The sequence below is a fragment of the Chiloscyllium plagiosum genome, unplaced genomic scaffold (assembly GCF_037043375.1).
Source record: "Chiloscyllium plagiosum isolate Xiang-an unplaced genomic scaffold, Cpla_swu_hap1 HiC_scaffold_9, whole genome shotgun sequence".
Classification (NCBI taxonomy): Eukaryota; Metazoa; Chordata; class Chondrichthyes; order Orectolobiformes; family Hemiscylliidae; genus Chiloscyllium; species Chiloscyllium plagiosum.
Window position 1 is genome coordinate 4,211,614 of NW_028270147.1, and position 17,146 is coordinate 4,228,759.

At 44.1% G+C, this 17,146-nt stretch overlaps 1 protein-coding gene across 2 annotated transcripts in view; it reads left to right on the forward strand.

The window, feature by feature from the left end:
• The window catches only part of col24a1 (collagen type XXIV alpha 1), a 454,588-nt gene that overhangs the window by 235,816 nt on the left and 201,626 nt on the right, over nucleotides 1–17,146 (forward strand). For both annotated transcript variants that reach the window (XM_043698575.2, XM_043698577.2), the window contains 3 exons: nucleotides 8,834–8,887; nucleotides 9,013–9,057; nucleotides 12,499–12,552. In XM_043698575.2, the coding sequence (XP_043554510.2) occupies nucleotides 8,834–8,887; nucleotides 9,013–9,057; nucleotides 12,499–12,552 (153 nt within the window). The remainder of the gene's footprint in view (nucleotides 1–8,833; nucleotides 8,888–9,012; nucleotides 9,058–12,498; nucleotides 12,553–17,146) is intronic.

Genomic DNA, 17,146 nt, shown 5'->3' on the forward strand with positions numbered 1-17,146 from the left:
TCTAAGGGAGGATTTAAGCAAATGAGAAGATGGTGAGACATTATTTTGGTAAATAGTGAATCATTGAAAAACTGACCAAATCTTTAAACATTGAGTTCATTCTCCAATTCTATTCCTCCAGTCCTGCAAATCTGTTGCCCATGACAACATGAAACATTTATCCTAGAATAGTACATTTTCTTTAATCGTAAGGTTTTTTTTGGAATGTTAAGAAAGCACTTTCCAGATCTTGGAATCCTCCCTAGTGTAAGAAAGGGAAATAATCTTCAGTGATTTGAATAGTCACTAATTGAACATCAAGATGAGTTCTGAAGACATTCGAAAGGATCTGTTTATTTCACCAAAATATATAATTCTCTTTGAGATGTGGATGTCAGGGAAAAATTTGAGTTTTGACAAAAATTGAATTATGTTGCAGGAAATAACAGAATGTTTACAGGAGTCTGGATATTTTTAGGATGAAACTGCGGCTGTTTTGTTAAGGCTCTGTTCTAAAGCAGGGGATAGGATGGCTAACTGTGCAGGGCAGATTCACCAGAGCACTGCCTGGGCTGGAGCAGTTCAGTTGGACAGAGACACTGGACAGGTTGGAATTGTTTCCCTTAGAGTAGGAAAGGCTGAAGGGAAACCTGATTGAGATCTACAGAGTTCTGAAGGAGGTCACAGAGATAGGTGTGAGGCTATTGAGGGAGTTGAAAGCATGGGTGGGAATATTCAAATCAAAGTGTTGCATCTGGGAGCCAGTGTAGTTTTGCAAGACATGGTAGCATAATGATTACATTACTGGACCAATGATGTAGTTACAGGAGTTTAAAACCCACCAGCGCAAGGGAAGAATTAAAATTCTACATGCTCCATATACCAGGAATGCGAATCTGGTATCAGTAGCGGTGGCTGTGAAATTGAATGCCCGTCTGGTTCACTAATGTTCTTTAGGGAAAGGATTCTGCTGTCCTTACCTAGTGAGGCCTACACGTGACTCCAGACCCACAGCAATGTTTTTGAATGTTGCTTGCCCTCTGAAATGGCCAAGCAAGGCACTCCGAACGCTCAAGAATGTAACTAACTACCATGTTCACAATGCTGGCCCAGCTGATGACGCCCACAATTGCATAAAAAAGGTGATTGGATTTACTGTAAATTCAGATCATCTCTGGACTTAAAAAAAAATCATTCATGGGATGTGGGTGTCACTGGCTGGGCCAGCATTTATTGCCCGTCCCTAATTGCCCAGAGGGCAGTTAAGAGTCAACCACATTGCTATGGGTCTGGAGTTACATGTAGGCCAGACCAGGTCAGCATGGCAGTTTCCTTCCCTAAAGGACATTAGTGACCCAGATGGGTTTCCCTCTGGTAATTGGCAATAGCTTTATGATTATTATTAGACTCTTGATTCCAGATTGTTATTGAACTCAAATTCTACCATCTGCCCTGGCAGGGTTCAAACTTGAGTCTCCATAATGTTACTTGGGTCTCTGGATTAATAGTCTAGCAATAATTTAGATTGATACCCTGATGAGTTTAAGATTGTGAGAGATGAAATGTCAATTCCAAAAATCCTCAGGGCACGGTACAATGTGTCAGGAAATGGGAGTGATCCTGCACTCGGGACAACACATGAGGACTTACATTGGGCATCTCCCACCCACCTATGGGCACCATCCATACAGTTTGATCAGACAATACCTTACAAAAGTGGGTTCCACTTCCAAACTGCTGTACTAAGAGCAGATGGTGCTGGAGAAACTCAGCAGCTCTGGTAAAGAGAGAAACAGAATCATTGTTTTGAGTCCAGTGGCCCTTCTTCAGAACTGCTGGACTCAAAACCTGAACTCTGCTTCCTCCCCACCGATGCTGCCAGACCTGTTGAGTTCTTCCAGCACTTTCTGGTTTTGTTTCAGATCTCCAAGATCAGCAACTCTTTATTTTTTTTCTTCAAAACTGCTGCAAAACCATCTGAGATACTCAGTGGTCATGACAAGTGCTATATAAATGTAGAAACATAAAAATAAGGGGCAGGAGAAAGCCCTTTGAGCTGATCAATTGATCTGATCATCCAACCCAGTCCCCCTCCCACTTTCTCCCCATACCCTTTGACCCCTATAGCCCTGAGAACTATGTCCAACTCCTGCTCAAGAACATTCAATGTTTTGGTCTCAACCATTTCCTGTGGTACAGAATTCCACAAGCTCACCAGTTCTGGGTGAAGACATTTCTCCTCAGCTCAGTCCTAAGTGGCTGACCGTGAGACCTGCTGTTCAGGTTGTGAATGCAAGCCTTCATTTCTCTTGGAGACCTGTCAATTCCCCAGCAGCGTCAGGCTGAGAGAGTAACAAGGGAGAGGTCTAGCTTCCCTGCTCTTAGTTTTGATGTTTTCCTCGGTGCCTTGCCAGGCTAGAGAATAACATAGGGCTGCACCCACCAATTGGTGAGTTCACACATCGGCCTCCACTTGCAGAAGTCACTGCCACTCACGGACTGTGGGGATTCCACACTGAAACAATCAACACAAAGTTGGCTACAAAGTCCAGGCTGGAGTCCCACCAGCTGCAGAGTTGCACCATAATATGTCCCATCAGTTCAAAACTCATTGGTTGGACCATATTTGGAGAGGAATAAGGAAACACCACTCTGCCCCTCAACTCTGATTGAACATAAAACAGTTGGTTGAATTCTCTCAGAAGGTTGTGGGTTCAGTTCCTACCTCAGTCTCTCATACACACATTTTCAGTTGGTACCGGCGTGTTCACTGAGGGAATACTGCATACTCTGATGTGTTTCTTTAATGAGACCCAATAGTCTGCCTGCTCCATCAGCTACACAGAAAGTTCTGAGGCATTATTCCTGGAAGAGTCAGGAACTCGGTTTATCCGTGAATCAGCATCTCAGAGTGAATGACCAGGTTCCTCTCGCTGGTCCATTCGCCACTGTGTTTCCTACAATGCAGTAGTGTCTACCCTTCAAAACATATTTTGTTCACTGCACAGCGTTTACTGTTGTCCTGCAGTTTTGAAAGGTGATATATAAATGCCCATTTGATTGGCACCCCATCCACTCCCCCACCACCGATGCTCAGTAGCAGCAGTATGTACCATCTACAAGATGCACTGCAGAGATTCACCAAAGATCTTCAGACAGCACCTTCCAAACCCACAACCACTTCCATCTAGAAGGACAAGGGCAGCAGATTCATGGGAACACCACCCCTTGTAATTTCCCTCCAAGCCACTCATGATCCTGACTTGGAAATATTTCGCTGTTTCCTCAGTGTCGTTGGGTGAAACCTAGAATTCATTCCCTAAGTTCTGCCTACATCACATGGACTGCAGAGATTCAAGAAGTCAGCTCACCCCCAACACTTTCTCAAGGATTTCCAGGCCAATAAATCCTGACCAGGCAGCGACACCCACATCCTACGAGTGAACAAAGAGAAAGATGTTTTCTTTTATGCATTTTATGAAATCATCAGTAATCTGTATTTTAACTTGATCCATCTGCCTTCGGTCAGTCCAGCAAAACGTATGTACCTCTCTGGTCTAAATCATTAGTTGTCGGATTGCTGTTTGCAATTTTGGCATTCTATTGCTGAATAAATAATTGGAACTATGGAACAATTAATTAAACCAAATGAAGGTTAGCTACATTGGTAACACGGCTAAGAAAATACCACCATAATGGAAGATTCAAAAATCTGTTCCTCCATATTTATGACAGTAGGAAAAGTTAAGGGGTGAACAAAAATCAATTGAAGTGTCAATGGTTATGGGGAAAAGGCAGGAAGGTGGAATTGAAGGTTATTAAATAGGCCATGATCTCATTGAATGCTGGAGCAGACTCAATGGGCTGAATGGTTTCCTGCTGCTCCGATATCTTATGGTCTAAATGATGAGCATGAAAATAAAGAAGAAAAAGGGAGGCATTTGATGCACCCCAGAATAATAATCACAGTAGAAATCAGGAAGAGTATCTCAAGGGCAGGAGAGAAGCTTATGCTGGAATAAGGGAGGCTAAGAGGAAGGCTGGCTGGCTGTGCTAAAACAAAAAGTCAAATGTTCTTCAAACATATTAACAGTAAAAGGTTTGTGAAGGATAGAGTGGGGCTTATAAGGAACAAGCAGAGAAAGTTATTTACTGAAGCAAAGGATACAGCAAAGGTACTGAATGAATATTTTGCTTGTGTCTTTACCAAATTAGAAGATGGTAACAATGGCCGAGTTGAAAACATGGGCGTTGAGCAACTGAACAGTATAGTGATAGTGATGTTTCCAGGCCCAGATGGGATGCATTCCAGGTTGCTGAGAGAGCTAAGGAAGCAATTGTGGAGCCATCGACAGAAATTTTCCAGGCCTCTCTTAATTCCAGGAGACTGTAGGATTACACATGTGACACCATTGTTTAAGAAAGGGACAAAGGATAACTCGAGAAACTACAGTCCTGTCAGCTTGACATCAGTGGTGGAGAAACAGATGGAGGCCATAATGCAGGATAAGGTAAAGAGACAGAGAAAAATAAGCTAATTAGACAGTTAACATGGCTTTGTCAAAGACAAGTCGTGTCTTACAAATTTAATTAAGTTATTTGATTATATGACACAGGCAGGTGTCTTACAAATTTAATTAATTTCTTTGATGATATGACACAGGCAGTGGATGAGGGTAATGCTGTAGGTGTTGTACATTTGGACATTCAGCAAGCATTGGATATGGTACCACATGGCAAGTTGGTTATCAAATTAGAAATGTTGGGGATGATGGGTACTTGGCCACATGGATTAGAAGTTGGCTATAGGATAAGAAACAGAGGTTAGGTTGAGATGGGTATCTCTCAGATTGGAGACGAGTTGAAAGTGGTGTTCCCCAAGAATCAGTGTTGGGACCGTGACTTTTTCTGATTTATATCAATGATTTGGAGAGGGGTGTTGTGGGCAACATCTCTAAATTTGTAGATGATACTTAAGTCAGGGAGAAGAGTGAACTGTGAGGATGATGCTGGGCAGCTTCAGAGGGACATTGACAAGTTAGCCAAATGGCAGACACCTGGTGGTTGAATTTCAATGCAGAGAAATATGGGATAATGCATTTTGGAAGAAGAAACACAGAGACATACAGGCTCAATGCTACAAACTTGAGGGGACCTAGCTTTTGGAACGCTGCTATAAATCCTGTGTCTTCCAATCTTACACTCCACAACCACCTGATGAAGGAGCAGCGCTCCGAAAGCTAGTGCTTCTAATTAAACCTGTTGGACTATAACCTGGTGTTGTATGATTTTTAACTTTGTACACTCAATTCCAATACTGGCACCTCCAAAACATGAGGAGAGTACAGGAACAGAGATACCTCAGGGTTCACGTGCATAATTGAAGGTGGCCAGGCAAGTTGAAACAGTTGTTAAGAAGGCATATAGGATCCTTGGGTTTATAAATGGGGACATCGACTATAAAAGCAAGGTAGTGATGCTTGCACCTCTACAAATCATTGGTCAGACCATATTTGGAGTAATGTGTATAATTTTGGACATCTTATTGAAGGAAGGATATTAAAGCCCTGGAGAGAGTTCAAAGGAGATTTACTAGAGTGATCCCAGGAATGAGGGCTTTTAGATACAAGGAAAGATTAGAGAGATTGGGTTTATTGTCCTTGAAGCAGAGAAGGTTAAAAGGTCACAGTTTCAAGATTGCCATCAAGTGAGCTGGTGTGAGATGAGGAGAACCATCTTTTCTCAGAGAGTTGTTGGGATTTGGAATGCACTGCCGAGGAGAGTGGGGGAGGCTGGTTCCACGGGAGGTTCCAAAGGCGAGCTGGAGTTGATGTTAGAGGACTATGGAGATAGGACTGGAGAGTGGAACCAGCTGGGTAGCTCTTTCAGGAGCTAGTACAGACGTGAAGAGTCTCCTTTTGCACTGGCAAATTCTATGATGCCATGTTGAATGAGTAATTTTGTAACAAAGAGCGTTATATGATGCTGAGATTTTACTGAGAGATAGATTAAAGTACAAAAGTAAGAAAGTTGTGTCAAACCTTTCAAAGGCCCTTGTTAGGCCTCAGCTAAACACCACACTTAATGTTAGACATCAAGGCTTTGGAGAGGAGATGTCAGATTTAATCAGCGAAGTCAAGAGAGGAAACTGCAGATGCTGAGATTGTTCTCCGTCCTGTTGAGAAGGAAATGTGAGGATTTTGATTGTGGTGCTCAGAGTTATGGAGGATTTTGATTTCCTTGAGCTGCTGTAATATGGCCGGCCAGAATTTATGACCCAGCCCTCATTGTCCTTGAGCACTCCGAAGGAATAGAAGCCTAAGGGGATAGGGTAAGATGAGGACAGGTGCAATTATCAACTCAACCACCTTGATCTTGTCCTGTTATGTAAAAGGGATAGTGGGGATAATCCTGGAAGTTACAGGTTTGTAAACCTCATGTCACTGGTAGAGAAATTATTGGAAAAGATTCTCAGGGACAAGATCTATATGCGTGTGGAAGCCAATGGCATATTAGCAATGGACAACATGGGTCTGTGCAGGGGAGGTCGTGCCTCACTAACTTGGTCGAGTTTTTTGAGGAGGTGATAAAGATGATTGATGAGGGAAAAGTGGTTGATGTTGTCCACATGGACTTCAGTCAAGGCTTTGGCAAGGTCCCGCATGGCAGACCAGTACAAAAGGTGAAAACACATGGTATCAGGGTGAGCTGGTAAGATGGTTACAGAACTGGCTTAGTCACAGGAGACAGAGGGTAGCAGTGAAAGGATGCTTTTTGGAATGGAGGGCTGTGACTAGTGGTGTTTCACAGGGATCAGTACTGGGACCTCTGCTGTTCACGATCTATGTGAATGGTTTGGAGGAAAACATAGCTGGTCTAATTAGTAAGTTTGCAATACAAAGATTGGTGGAGTTGCGGATAGTGAGGAGGATTGTCAGAGGATACAGCAGGAGGAGGCATGGGCAGAAAAATGGCAGATGGTGTTTAATCCAGACAAATGTGAGGTGATGTATTTTTTAAGGTCAAGTACAGGTGGAAATTATACAGTGAATGGCGGAACCCTTAGGAGTATTGATATGCAAAGGGATCTGGGTGCGCAGGTCCACAGATCACTGTAAGGGAGTGAAAAAGGTAAGGGAGTGAAAAAGGCTTATGTATATTTGTAATAATAAGCAGCTGTAATCACTTATGAGTAAGTAGTCTGGAGTAAGCATTTGGAAAGACAGAAGTATATTGGTGATGTTTATCCTGATGTGGCCTGTTTATCCCACACTCCCTGAGTAACATACAAGTGCCTCTCTCTCTCTCTCTCTATCTGTAAAAGAGCCAGAAATAAGAAGCAGGTCAAATTGAAAAATACATGATCAGCTAACAAGCGATTAGTAAAGAAAATTAAAGCTCATGGTATAGGCGGTAATGTAATGATGTGGCAGACAGGAAGCAGAGAGTTGGAATATTGGGTCCTTTTCAGAGTGGCAGGCAGTGATGAGTGGGGGGTTACCACAGGGGTCAGTGCTGGGACCCCAGCTGTTCACAAACTACATTAACAGTTTGGACGAAGGAGTTTGATTAGATTACTTACAGTGTGGAAACAGGCCCTTCGGCCCAACAAGTCCACACCGACCCTCCGAAAAGCAACCCATCCAGACCCATTCTCTCACACCTAACACTGTGGACAATTTAGCATGGCCAATTCACCTGACCTGCACATCTTTAGACTGTGGGAGGAAACCAGAGCACCCGGAGGAAACCCACACAGACACGGGGAAAATGTGCAAACTCCACACAGACAGTTGCCCGAGGCAGGAATTGAACCCGCGTCCCTGGCGCTGTGAGGCAGCAGTGCTAACCACTGAGCCACTGTGCTGCCCAAATGTTTCCAAATGTGTAGATGATGCTAAGTTGGGTGGCAGTGTGCGCTGGGAGGAGGATTGTAAGGCTGCAGGATGACTTGGACAGACTGGCTAAATGGGCACATACTTGGCAAATGCAGTATAATGTAGATAAATGTGAGGTTACCCACATTGGTCACCAAAACAGGAAAGAAGGTTATTCTCTGAATGCTGGCAGTTCAGGAAAAGCTAAGGTACAACAAGACCTGGGTGTCATGGTGGGACAGTCACTGAAGGTTGACTGTCCCACCATTCAGGTGCAGCAGACAGGCAGGAAAGCTAATGGCATGAGGCCTTCATAGTGAGAGGGTTGGAGTATCAGAGTAAGGATGTCTTGCTGCAGTTGTACAGGGCCTTGGTGAGGCCACCCCTTGAGTATTGTGTGTAGTTTTGGTCTCCTAGTCTGAGGAAGAATATTCTTGCTACTGAGAGAGTCCAGCGAAGGTTCACCAGACTGATTCCTGGGATGGCAGGATTGACAGATGAGGAAAGACTGGATCAACTGGACTTAAATTCACTGGAATTTAGAAGAATGATGGAGATCTCATAGAAACATACAAAATCCAGACGGGACTGAAAAGGGTAATGTGGGAAGAATGTTCCCAATATTTGGGAAGTCCAGAACCAGCGATCACAGTCTAAGAATAAAGGGAAAGCTATTCAGGACTGAGATGAAGAATTTCTTCATTCAGTGAGTGGAGAACCTATGGAATTCTTTCCCACAGGAAGTTGTTGGGGCCAGTTCATTAAATAGATTCAAGAAGGAGCTGGACATGGTCCTTACAGCTAAAGGAATCATGGGGTATGGGGAGAGGGCGGGAATGGGATACTGAGATTGCAGGATCAGTCATGATCGTATTGAATGGTGGCGAATGCTCTACTCCTGCACTGATTGTCTATTTGTCTTACAGCAGAGGGAACACCTTGCTGACATTGACCACAACTTTCTGTTGTTCTTACAGGGTGATGTAGGTCCTTCAGGATTAATCGGTCTCCCAGGAATCCCAGGGCCTCAGGTACACCTCTTCATTTCCTCAATTGGATTTTATTTGAATCTCAGAAGGATTGTCTGTGAGGTGAGGTTTATATCTTTCAGATAGTACAGGACTATCTCATTGTCTCTTTCTTCAATTCTCTACAGGGTCTGATGGGAAGTGCTGGACCACCTGGATTGAAAGGTGATAAGGTGATCTACATATTTCCCTCTTGTTTTTTTTCTGGGTGCTTTAATCTATAAGGAATTAGTAGATCTAAAAAGTGCATTTTTCCAGGAATTTGTTGAATGTGCTTCCAACCACAGCGGTGTATTTCACAGGACACCCAGCACCTGTGTTTACAGGGCAAGCAACAATTACCATTTTCATCAGCTCCTTGAAAAACAATTAATAAGCACCACAGAATGTGAAACAAGAAACATCCATTACCACACTGAATGTCAGAAGGGTGCAGGACAATGAATAAAGAGAGGGAAAGAAAGATGAGAGAGAGAGAGAGGACAGGAAGATAAAGTTAGAAATATAAATTTCTTTTCGCGAGTTTTGAGAAGATTTGTAGCTCGGGTTGTGGTTCTGGATGTAGGTTTGCTCGCTGAGCTAGAAGGTTCATTTTCATGAAATTAATGAAAACAAAACTTCCAGCTTAGCAAGCAAGCCTACATCCGTAAATTTTTGTTTGGATTTAGAAGAATGTTTCCCTATATAATTGAAAGCTGAAGGAATTCCTGAAGAAGGGCCTGTGCCCGAAACGTCGAATCTCCTGTTCCCTGGATGCTGCCTGACCTGCTGTGCTGTTCCAGCAATAAAGTTTCAACAAAGCTGAAGGAATGTCAGTTCTGGAGTCAAAAACAGAAATTGCCATAAAACTCAACCAGTCTGACAGCATCAGTGGAGAGAAATCAGAGTTAACATTTCAGGTCCATTGATCCTTCCTCAGAACTCTTCAATTCCAGAGAGGTTGTTTACAAATATTTAAGACGGAAAACATTGTTTAAAAGGTACTTGGACTGTAGTGGAAAATTAGAACTGTGCTAACATTCTACAGAGAGTTAGTGTACGTCAATACTGGTGTGGGAACATGCAAATGGAGAGTCTGACAATGAGAGGCAGTTCTCACGTGGCTGATAGAGAGCAGTGTATCATAGATGGCGGCTTCTGGATTATCGTGGCTTTGCGTCACATCACCATCCAGTCATTGGAAGTTGCTGTGGATCGGTGCACAATGATTGTGAGCTCAAACAGCCTGCCCCCTGTAATTCTCAGCAGAATCTGGGTTGAAATGTGCATAAAGAAGTTGGGGAGAGAGGGAGAGAAACCACATGTGAAGTGAGGTGTTTTACCCCTGCAGTGCTTAGAAAATGCCACAAGATAAACAGTATATTTAATTCATGGGTTCCAGACTTCCCTTGTCTGACGTCATGTGATTTACACCATTCATGAGTTTAAACTTCTGGCTGGCTCCAACATCAATTGAAACCATATTGTTCTTGAAGAAGTGACAGAGATTTTAGAATGATGGAAGGGCTCTGCTTTCATTCATGTGCATGAGCTTGAGGCAACATTCTTAATAAATTGTTTTCAGATCTGTATGGTATTTGTTATTTGGTCAGAATGTAGACGCACAGCTCCCCAATTTCTAATGCCATGATTATATTGGATTTTAAACTTAATCTAACTCTTAAGTCATTTCTGAAGGTACATCATATTAAGTAACCCTCCACAAACATTGCATTGAAATTAATGCAGGGCTGTGCTTGTATTCAGAGTACTCTCCTGAGGATTCCCTCATACATTATGAGTTTATAAATTTTGTCCAGTTGCTGAATTAAATATTTTCAAGGTGTCTGCCTACTACCTACTGTAAAAGAAGCCTCTTCAGGATTCGACAGGCCTAAATTCCTCCTTGTAGCACTTTAAATGTGATCCCAAACTATTTGTGAAGAAGCAGAAATCTCACCTTACAGGTTACTGGAACCATTACCCATGTACAGGTAAGTCTCATGTTACTGGTCACGGTAGAAGTCCGTCCTAGAGGTATACCAGCTGCTGTCCTCAAGGGGAATTAGGGATGGACAACAGGGCCACAGTTGGATTGAAGAAAGGGTCAGAGTTCAGATGGAAAGCCATTAAGCCCAGGGCAGTGCTCTTGTGCAGTGACATTACAAGCCTTCCTCTGAAATGGCCTGATCATGCCACTCAGTTCAAGGGCAACTAGTGATGGGCAATAAATGCTGACCCTGTCGACAATAAAGAGTCAGTGTCAGGTGTCTTTCTGGTTGAGGATGTCTGTCGATATTCCTATTTATAGCATCCACACAGAACCAAAACATCGGGACCTCTTCTCCCTAGAAAGCAGAAAGTCGAGGCTGTGACCTGACGGTGGCATTAAAATTTAAAAAAAGGGCCTGAGAAGGTAAATGTAAATTGTTTTTTCCCATTTGAAGGAGAGGCCAGAACAGGAAGTCATAAAAGTACGACAGTCATTCATAAATCCAGCTGGGAATTCAGGAGAAATCTCTTCCTCAAGAGAATGGGGAGAATTGGAGCTGCCTCCCAAAGGGAATAGTGGAGGTGAATGTTGTCAGTGTCGATCAGGGGAGGCTGGGTAAAGATAGGAGCAGGTTTGAAGGGATGAATGGCCTATCCTTGTTCCTTGTTCAAATGGGGCAGAAAACCATCAAAGGAAAGGGTGAGATAAGGAGGCGATGGGAGGATGTTCATGTGGAGAATAAATACCAGAATGGACTCATTGGACGGAATGGCCTGTTTCTGTGCTGGGAAGATTTTGTCTGAGTCAGAACCATCCACCAGATTCCCTTTCTGAATTGTATCTACCTCCTAGTTAAAATGCACCCTGTAATTTCCATCTCTCCACCTGGAGCACTCATTCCTTCCACAACATCAATCGAAAACCGAAGTATTTCCAGACACAAATAAATAGCAAAGTGTGGAACTCTCATTTACCTTTTACAATTGATTCTTCCTTGATTTTTTTTCTTTCTCTCTCAGTCAGTTGAGCTGGGGATTTTGGGATTGTTGTCTGTCCACATTGTAATATAAAACAAAACATTGGCTCCATCAGATGTCTGTTCATCAGTTGTAATGTAGTCACAGTGTCTGCAAGAGATTGTTTCTGCAGAACATGCAAGTTATTTAAAACACCAGCTGTATCTAAGATACTGAGTGGAATTACTCCAGATTAAAATGTCCTCAAAACCATATTCTACAAATTACACAAGTTCATAATTTAGAGAAAAAAAAATCACCCATACTGTGGGTTGTTTGAATCATTCACAAAATTTTATGATTCCTGCCACTTTGCTAATTTTGTCTGCACCTCATATCTTAGAGGGTAAAACATTAACAAACAGACACCACTCAGAGAAATCCTAATGGGGTTCAATTCAATTGTAAACCAGTTACATGATTTTTAAATGCATGGGCCACGATTTTGCCATTATTGTTTTGCCTGAGGGGAGCTGAAAAAACTCATTATTTTCTGTCAACTGTTTGAAGCAGCTGTTTTCGGTGATGTAGCGTGCCGTTTGACAAGTTGTTTTTGTGAAGTGGAAATTCTCATGGGGTCATTGTGTGTGCCTCTCTCTCTCTCTCTCTGATGGAACGATGTCTAGGGGGATCATGGTGTGTTGGGTGCACCTGGGGAGCGAGGATATCCTGGTGACCGGGTAAGTTTTCAAACTTTGGTTCATTACACTTTCCCCCAACAACTAGTTGGTTAAAAAGGGTAGTGTGGGGTTAGCATCCATCAGAATAACGTGTCTGTGAAAGAATTGGACTTGCTGCTTGGTTTTTACAGCTTGTTTAAAGCAAACAGCTTCTGAAACCAGAACCCATTTCACAAGATTCTTTCTTTTAAGAGATATGGATTTTTACTGGGACGTATACTTTTCTTATTTAAAAGGCACATACAAATGAGTGTTTCTTGAAAGAAACATTTTTATAAGATCAGTGATTTTGCCGTGAATGGTGTGGTTTTTGGGGGGAGAGGGATATGTGTTTGGCAGTCACCTCCAGCAGTGCTGAGCTCAGAGAGTCACCTTTGACCTGTTACACTGCAGAGTCCCAGTCAGACCAATACATCGTTGGGGCACACACAGGATACATGAAAATGTACATCCACACGTATGCAATGACTTACATTTATGTAGTGCCTTTGATATTATAACACCGCGGTGATATTGGGCAGATGACCACGAGCTGAGAGTCAAAGATGTCAGTTTGGTTTGTTTTACAAGATGGGGACAAGCAGGTGAGGCCGATACTCATTGGAGTTCACAAGAACGAGAGGAGATGCCTTCATGGTACAGTGGCAGGGTCCCTACCTCTGAGTCAGGAGGCCTGGGTTCAAGTCTCACCTGCTCCAGAGCTGTGTCATAACATCTCTGAACAGACAGATGAGAATACAACTTGTACACTGAAATCTTGTGGGAGAGCTAAGATTCTGAGGGGGTAGGACAGCATAGATGTGGAGAAGATGTTTCTCCTTGTGGAAATATTGGGAATGAAGGAAGGGCTGGCAGATGAGGAGTCTCATTTTGAGAAGAGACTGAGGAGGAATAGAGAATCACTGAAAACCACTTGCCCATCAAGCAATGAAGGCAGGATGATTCAATATCTTCATGACTGAGGGAGACAGAAAATGCCTTGACAGCCAGTGGTTCTGCTGGGAAGGATTAAGGCCCCCATTGGCTCAGCCATGATCTTTTTGATAGGTGCAGAATGCTCAAGGGGCTGAATGCTTCCCTAACAGAGGGAGTGAGTGGACAGAATGAAGTGCCAATCTGTCAGATTAGGTGCCATCTTTCAGATGAGGTGGTAAGTCATGACCTCCTCTGCCCTGTCAAGTACATACCATTGATATCAAGAAACGGTTGCAGGGATTGGACAGTGCTGAGGTTCTGGGCCCTGGCAACCTTGCAGCAATAATACTGAAGGCTTGTGCTCCCCTAGGCTTGTGCTTCCCCTAGGCAAGCTGTTCCAGTACACTTACAATGCTGTGTCTACCCGACAAAATGTCCAGATATATCTGACCCACAAAAAGAAGAAATGGTGACCTCATGGTATTATTGCTAGACGTTTAATCCAGACCTGGGGACCTGGGTTCAAAACACATCTTGGCAGATGGTGGAATTTGAATTCATTAGTCATTTTGAATTAAGAGTACAATGGTGACCATGAAACCGTTGTTGATATTGTTGGGAAAACCCATCTGGTTCACTAATGTCCGTTAGGGAAGGAAACAGCCATCCTTACCTGGTCTGACCTACATGTGACACCAGACCCACAGCAATGTGGTGGCTCTCAACCACTCCCTGGGCAATTAGGGATGGGCAATAAATGCTGGTCCAGTGACACCACATCCCATGGACTACTAGGATAAATCCAACCCTCGAATTCCCTCCCCATCAGTCTACTCTCCATCCTCAGTAAAGTGGTGGAAGGTGTCACCAACAGTGCTACCAAGCAGCATTGCTCAGTAACAACTTGCTTGGTGGAGCCCAGTTTGGGTTCCCCCAGGGCCACCCAGCTCCTGACCTCATTACAGCCTTGGGTCAAACATAGACAAAAGAGCTGAATTCCAGAGGGGAGGGGAGAGTGAGCGTCCTTGACATCAAGGCCGCATTCGACCAAGTGTGGCATCAAGGAGCCCGAACAAAACTGGAATCATTGGGCATCAGGGACAAACTCTCTGCTGGTTCGAGTCATACATGGCCCATAGGAAGATGGTTGTGGTGGTTGGAGATTGGTCAACTCAGCTCCAGGTTTGGTCTGAAAAGTAGAAAGTAATAATCATGCCACATAAATGTCACCATCTCCAAGAAGAGATCATCCAACTATTAATTCTTGACATTCAATGGGGTTACCGTCACTAAATCCCCCACTATCAACATCCCAGGGGTTGCCATCACTAAATCCCCCACTATCAACATCCCAGGGGTTGCCATCACTGAATCCCCCACTATCAATATCCTGGGGGTTACCATCACTGAAACTCCCACTATTGACAGCCTGGGGGTAACCATCACTGAATCCCCCACTATCAACATCCTGGGGGTTACCATCACTGAATCCCTCACTATCATCATCCTGGGGGTTACCATCACTGAATCCCTCACTATCAACATCCTGGGGGTTACCATCACTGAAACTCCCACTATCGGCAGTCTGGGGGTTAGTATCACTGAATTCCCCCACTATCAACATCCTGGGGATTACCATTGACCAGAAACTAAACTGGACTCATCGCATATACACAGTGGCTACTAGAGCAGGACAGAGACTAGGAATATTGTGGCGAGTAACTCACCTCCTGACTCCCCAAAGCCTGTCCACCATCTACAGCGGCACAAGTCAGGAGTGTGATGGAATATTCTCCCCACTTGCCTGGATGGGGGCAGCTCCAACAACACTCAAGAAGCTCAACACTATCCAGGACAGAGCAGCTGCTTGACTGGCACCACATCCACAAGCCTTCATTCCCTCCAGCACCGATGCTCAGTAGCAGCAGTGTGTACTATCTACACGATACACTGCAGAAACTCACTAGGGTTCCATTCCCATGAGACTGATTGGACAGGGTCAGGAAATACATGAGCCCCTGCAAGTTCCCCTTTCAAGCCCATCACCAGCCTGACTTGGAAAAATATTGCCGTTCCTTCAGTGTTGCTGGGTCAAAGTCCTGGAATTCTCTCCCTAAGAGCATTGTGGGTAAACCCACAGCACATGGACTGCAGCGGTTCAAGAAGGCAGCTCACCCCCACCTTCTCAAGGGGCAACTGTGGACAGGCATTGAATACATAGAACATAGAACATAGAAGAATACAGCGCAGTACAGGCCCTTCGGCCCTCGATGTTGCGCCGATCCAAGCCCACCTAACCTATACTAACCCACTATCCTCCATATGCCTATCCAATGCCCGCTTAAATGCCCATAATGAGGGAGAGTCCACCACTGCTACTGGCAGGGTATTCCATGAACTCACGACTCGCTGAGTAAAGAACCTACCCCTAACATCTGTCCTATACCTACCCCCCCTTAATTTAAAGCTATGCCCCCTTGTAATAGCTGACTCCATACGTGGAAAAAGATTCTCATTGTCGACCCTATCTAAACCCCTAATCATCTTATACACCTCTATCAAGTCACCCCTAAACCTTCTTTTCTCCAATGAAAACAACCCCAAGTGCCTCAGCCTTTCCTCATACGATCTTTCTACCATACCAGGCAACATCCTGGTAAACCTCCTCTGCACCCGTTCCAGTGCCTCCACATCCTTCCTATAGTATGGCAACCGAAACTGCACACAATACTCCAGATGTGGCCGCACCAGAGTCTTATACAACTGCAACATGACCTCAGTACTCCGGAACTCAATTCCTCTACCAATAAAAGCCAGTACGCCATATGCCTTCTTCACCGCACTATTTACCTGGGTGGCAACTTTCAAAGATCTGTGTACATGGACACCAAGATCCCTCTGCTCATCCACACTATCAAGTATCCGACCATTAGCCCAGTACCCCATCTTGTTGTTACTCTTACCAAAGTGAATCACCTCACACTTAGCTACATTGAACTCCATTTGCCACCTTTCTGCCCAGTTCTGCAGCTTATCTATATCCCGCTGTAACCTGCCACATCCTTCCTCACTGTCTACAACTCCTCCGACTTTCGAATACATATAAAACAGCCAGTGACATACATATGCCACATCCCAGGAATAAATAAGAAAGTAAAGAGATGCCATGAGCTAATTTTGATGAGTAGTGGCGGTGTTCTCCCCCGTAGAGACATTGAAGGGAGGATTTCCATTTTTGAGCTTCAATGATCTCCAACTCTCTGCTGCCTTCCTGGGTTGAACCTCACACACCTGGCCCCACCTCACCACCTTTGTAAAGAATTCTGCAAGACAAAAGATCATGACAAGGAGTCTATCACTCCCTGAAAATGGCCACGCAAGTAGATCGGGTGGTAAAGAAGGCGCATGACATGCTTGCCTTTATTGGTCGGAAAATTGAGTACAAGAGTCAGGATGTCATGGTGCAGCTTTATAAGCCTTTGGTTAGGCCGCACTGAGAGTATTGTGTTCAATTCTGGTCACTACATTACAGGAAGGATATAGAAGCTTTGGAGAGGATGCGGAAGAGGTTTACCAGAATGCTGCCTGGATTAGAGGGTCTTTGCTGTAAGGAGAGGCTGGAAAAACTCGGGTTGTTTTCTCTAAAGCGGCGGAGGCTGAGGGGAGACTTGATGGAAGT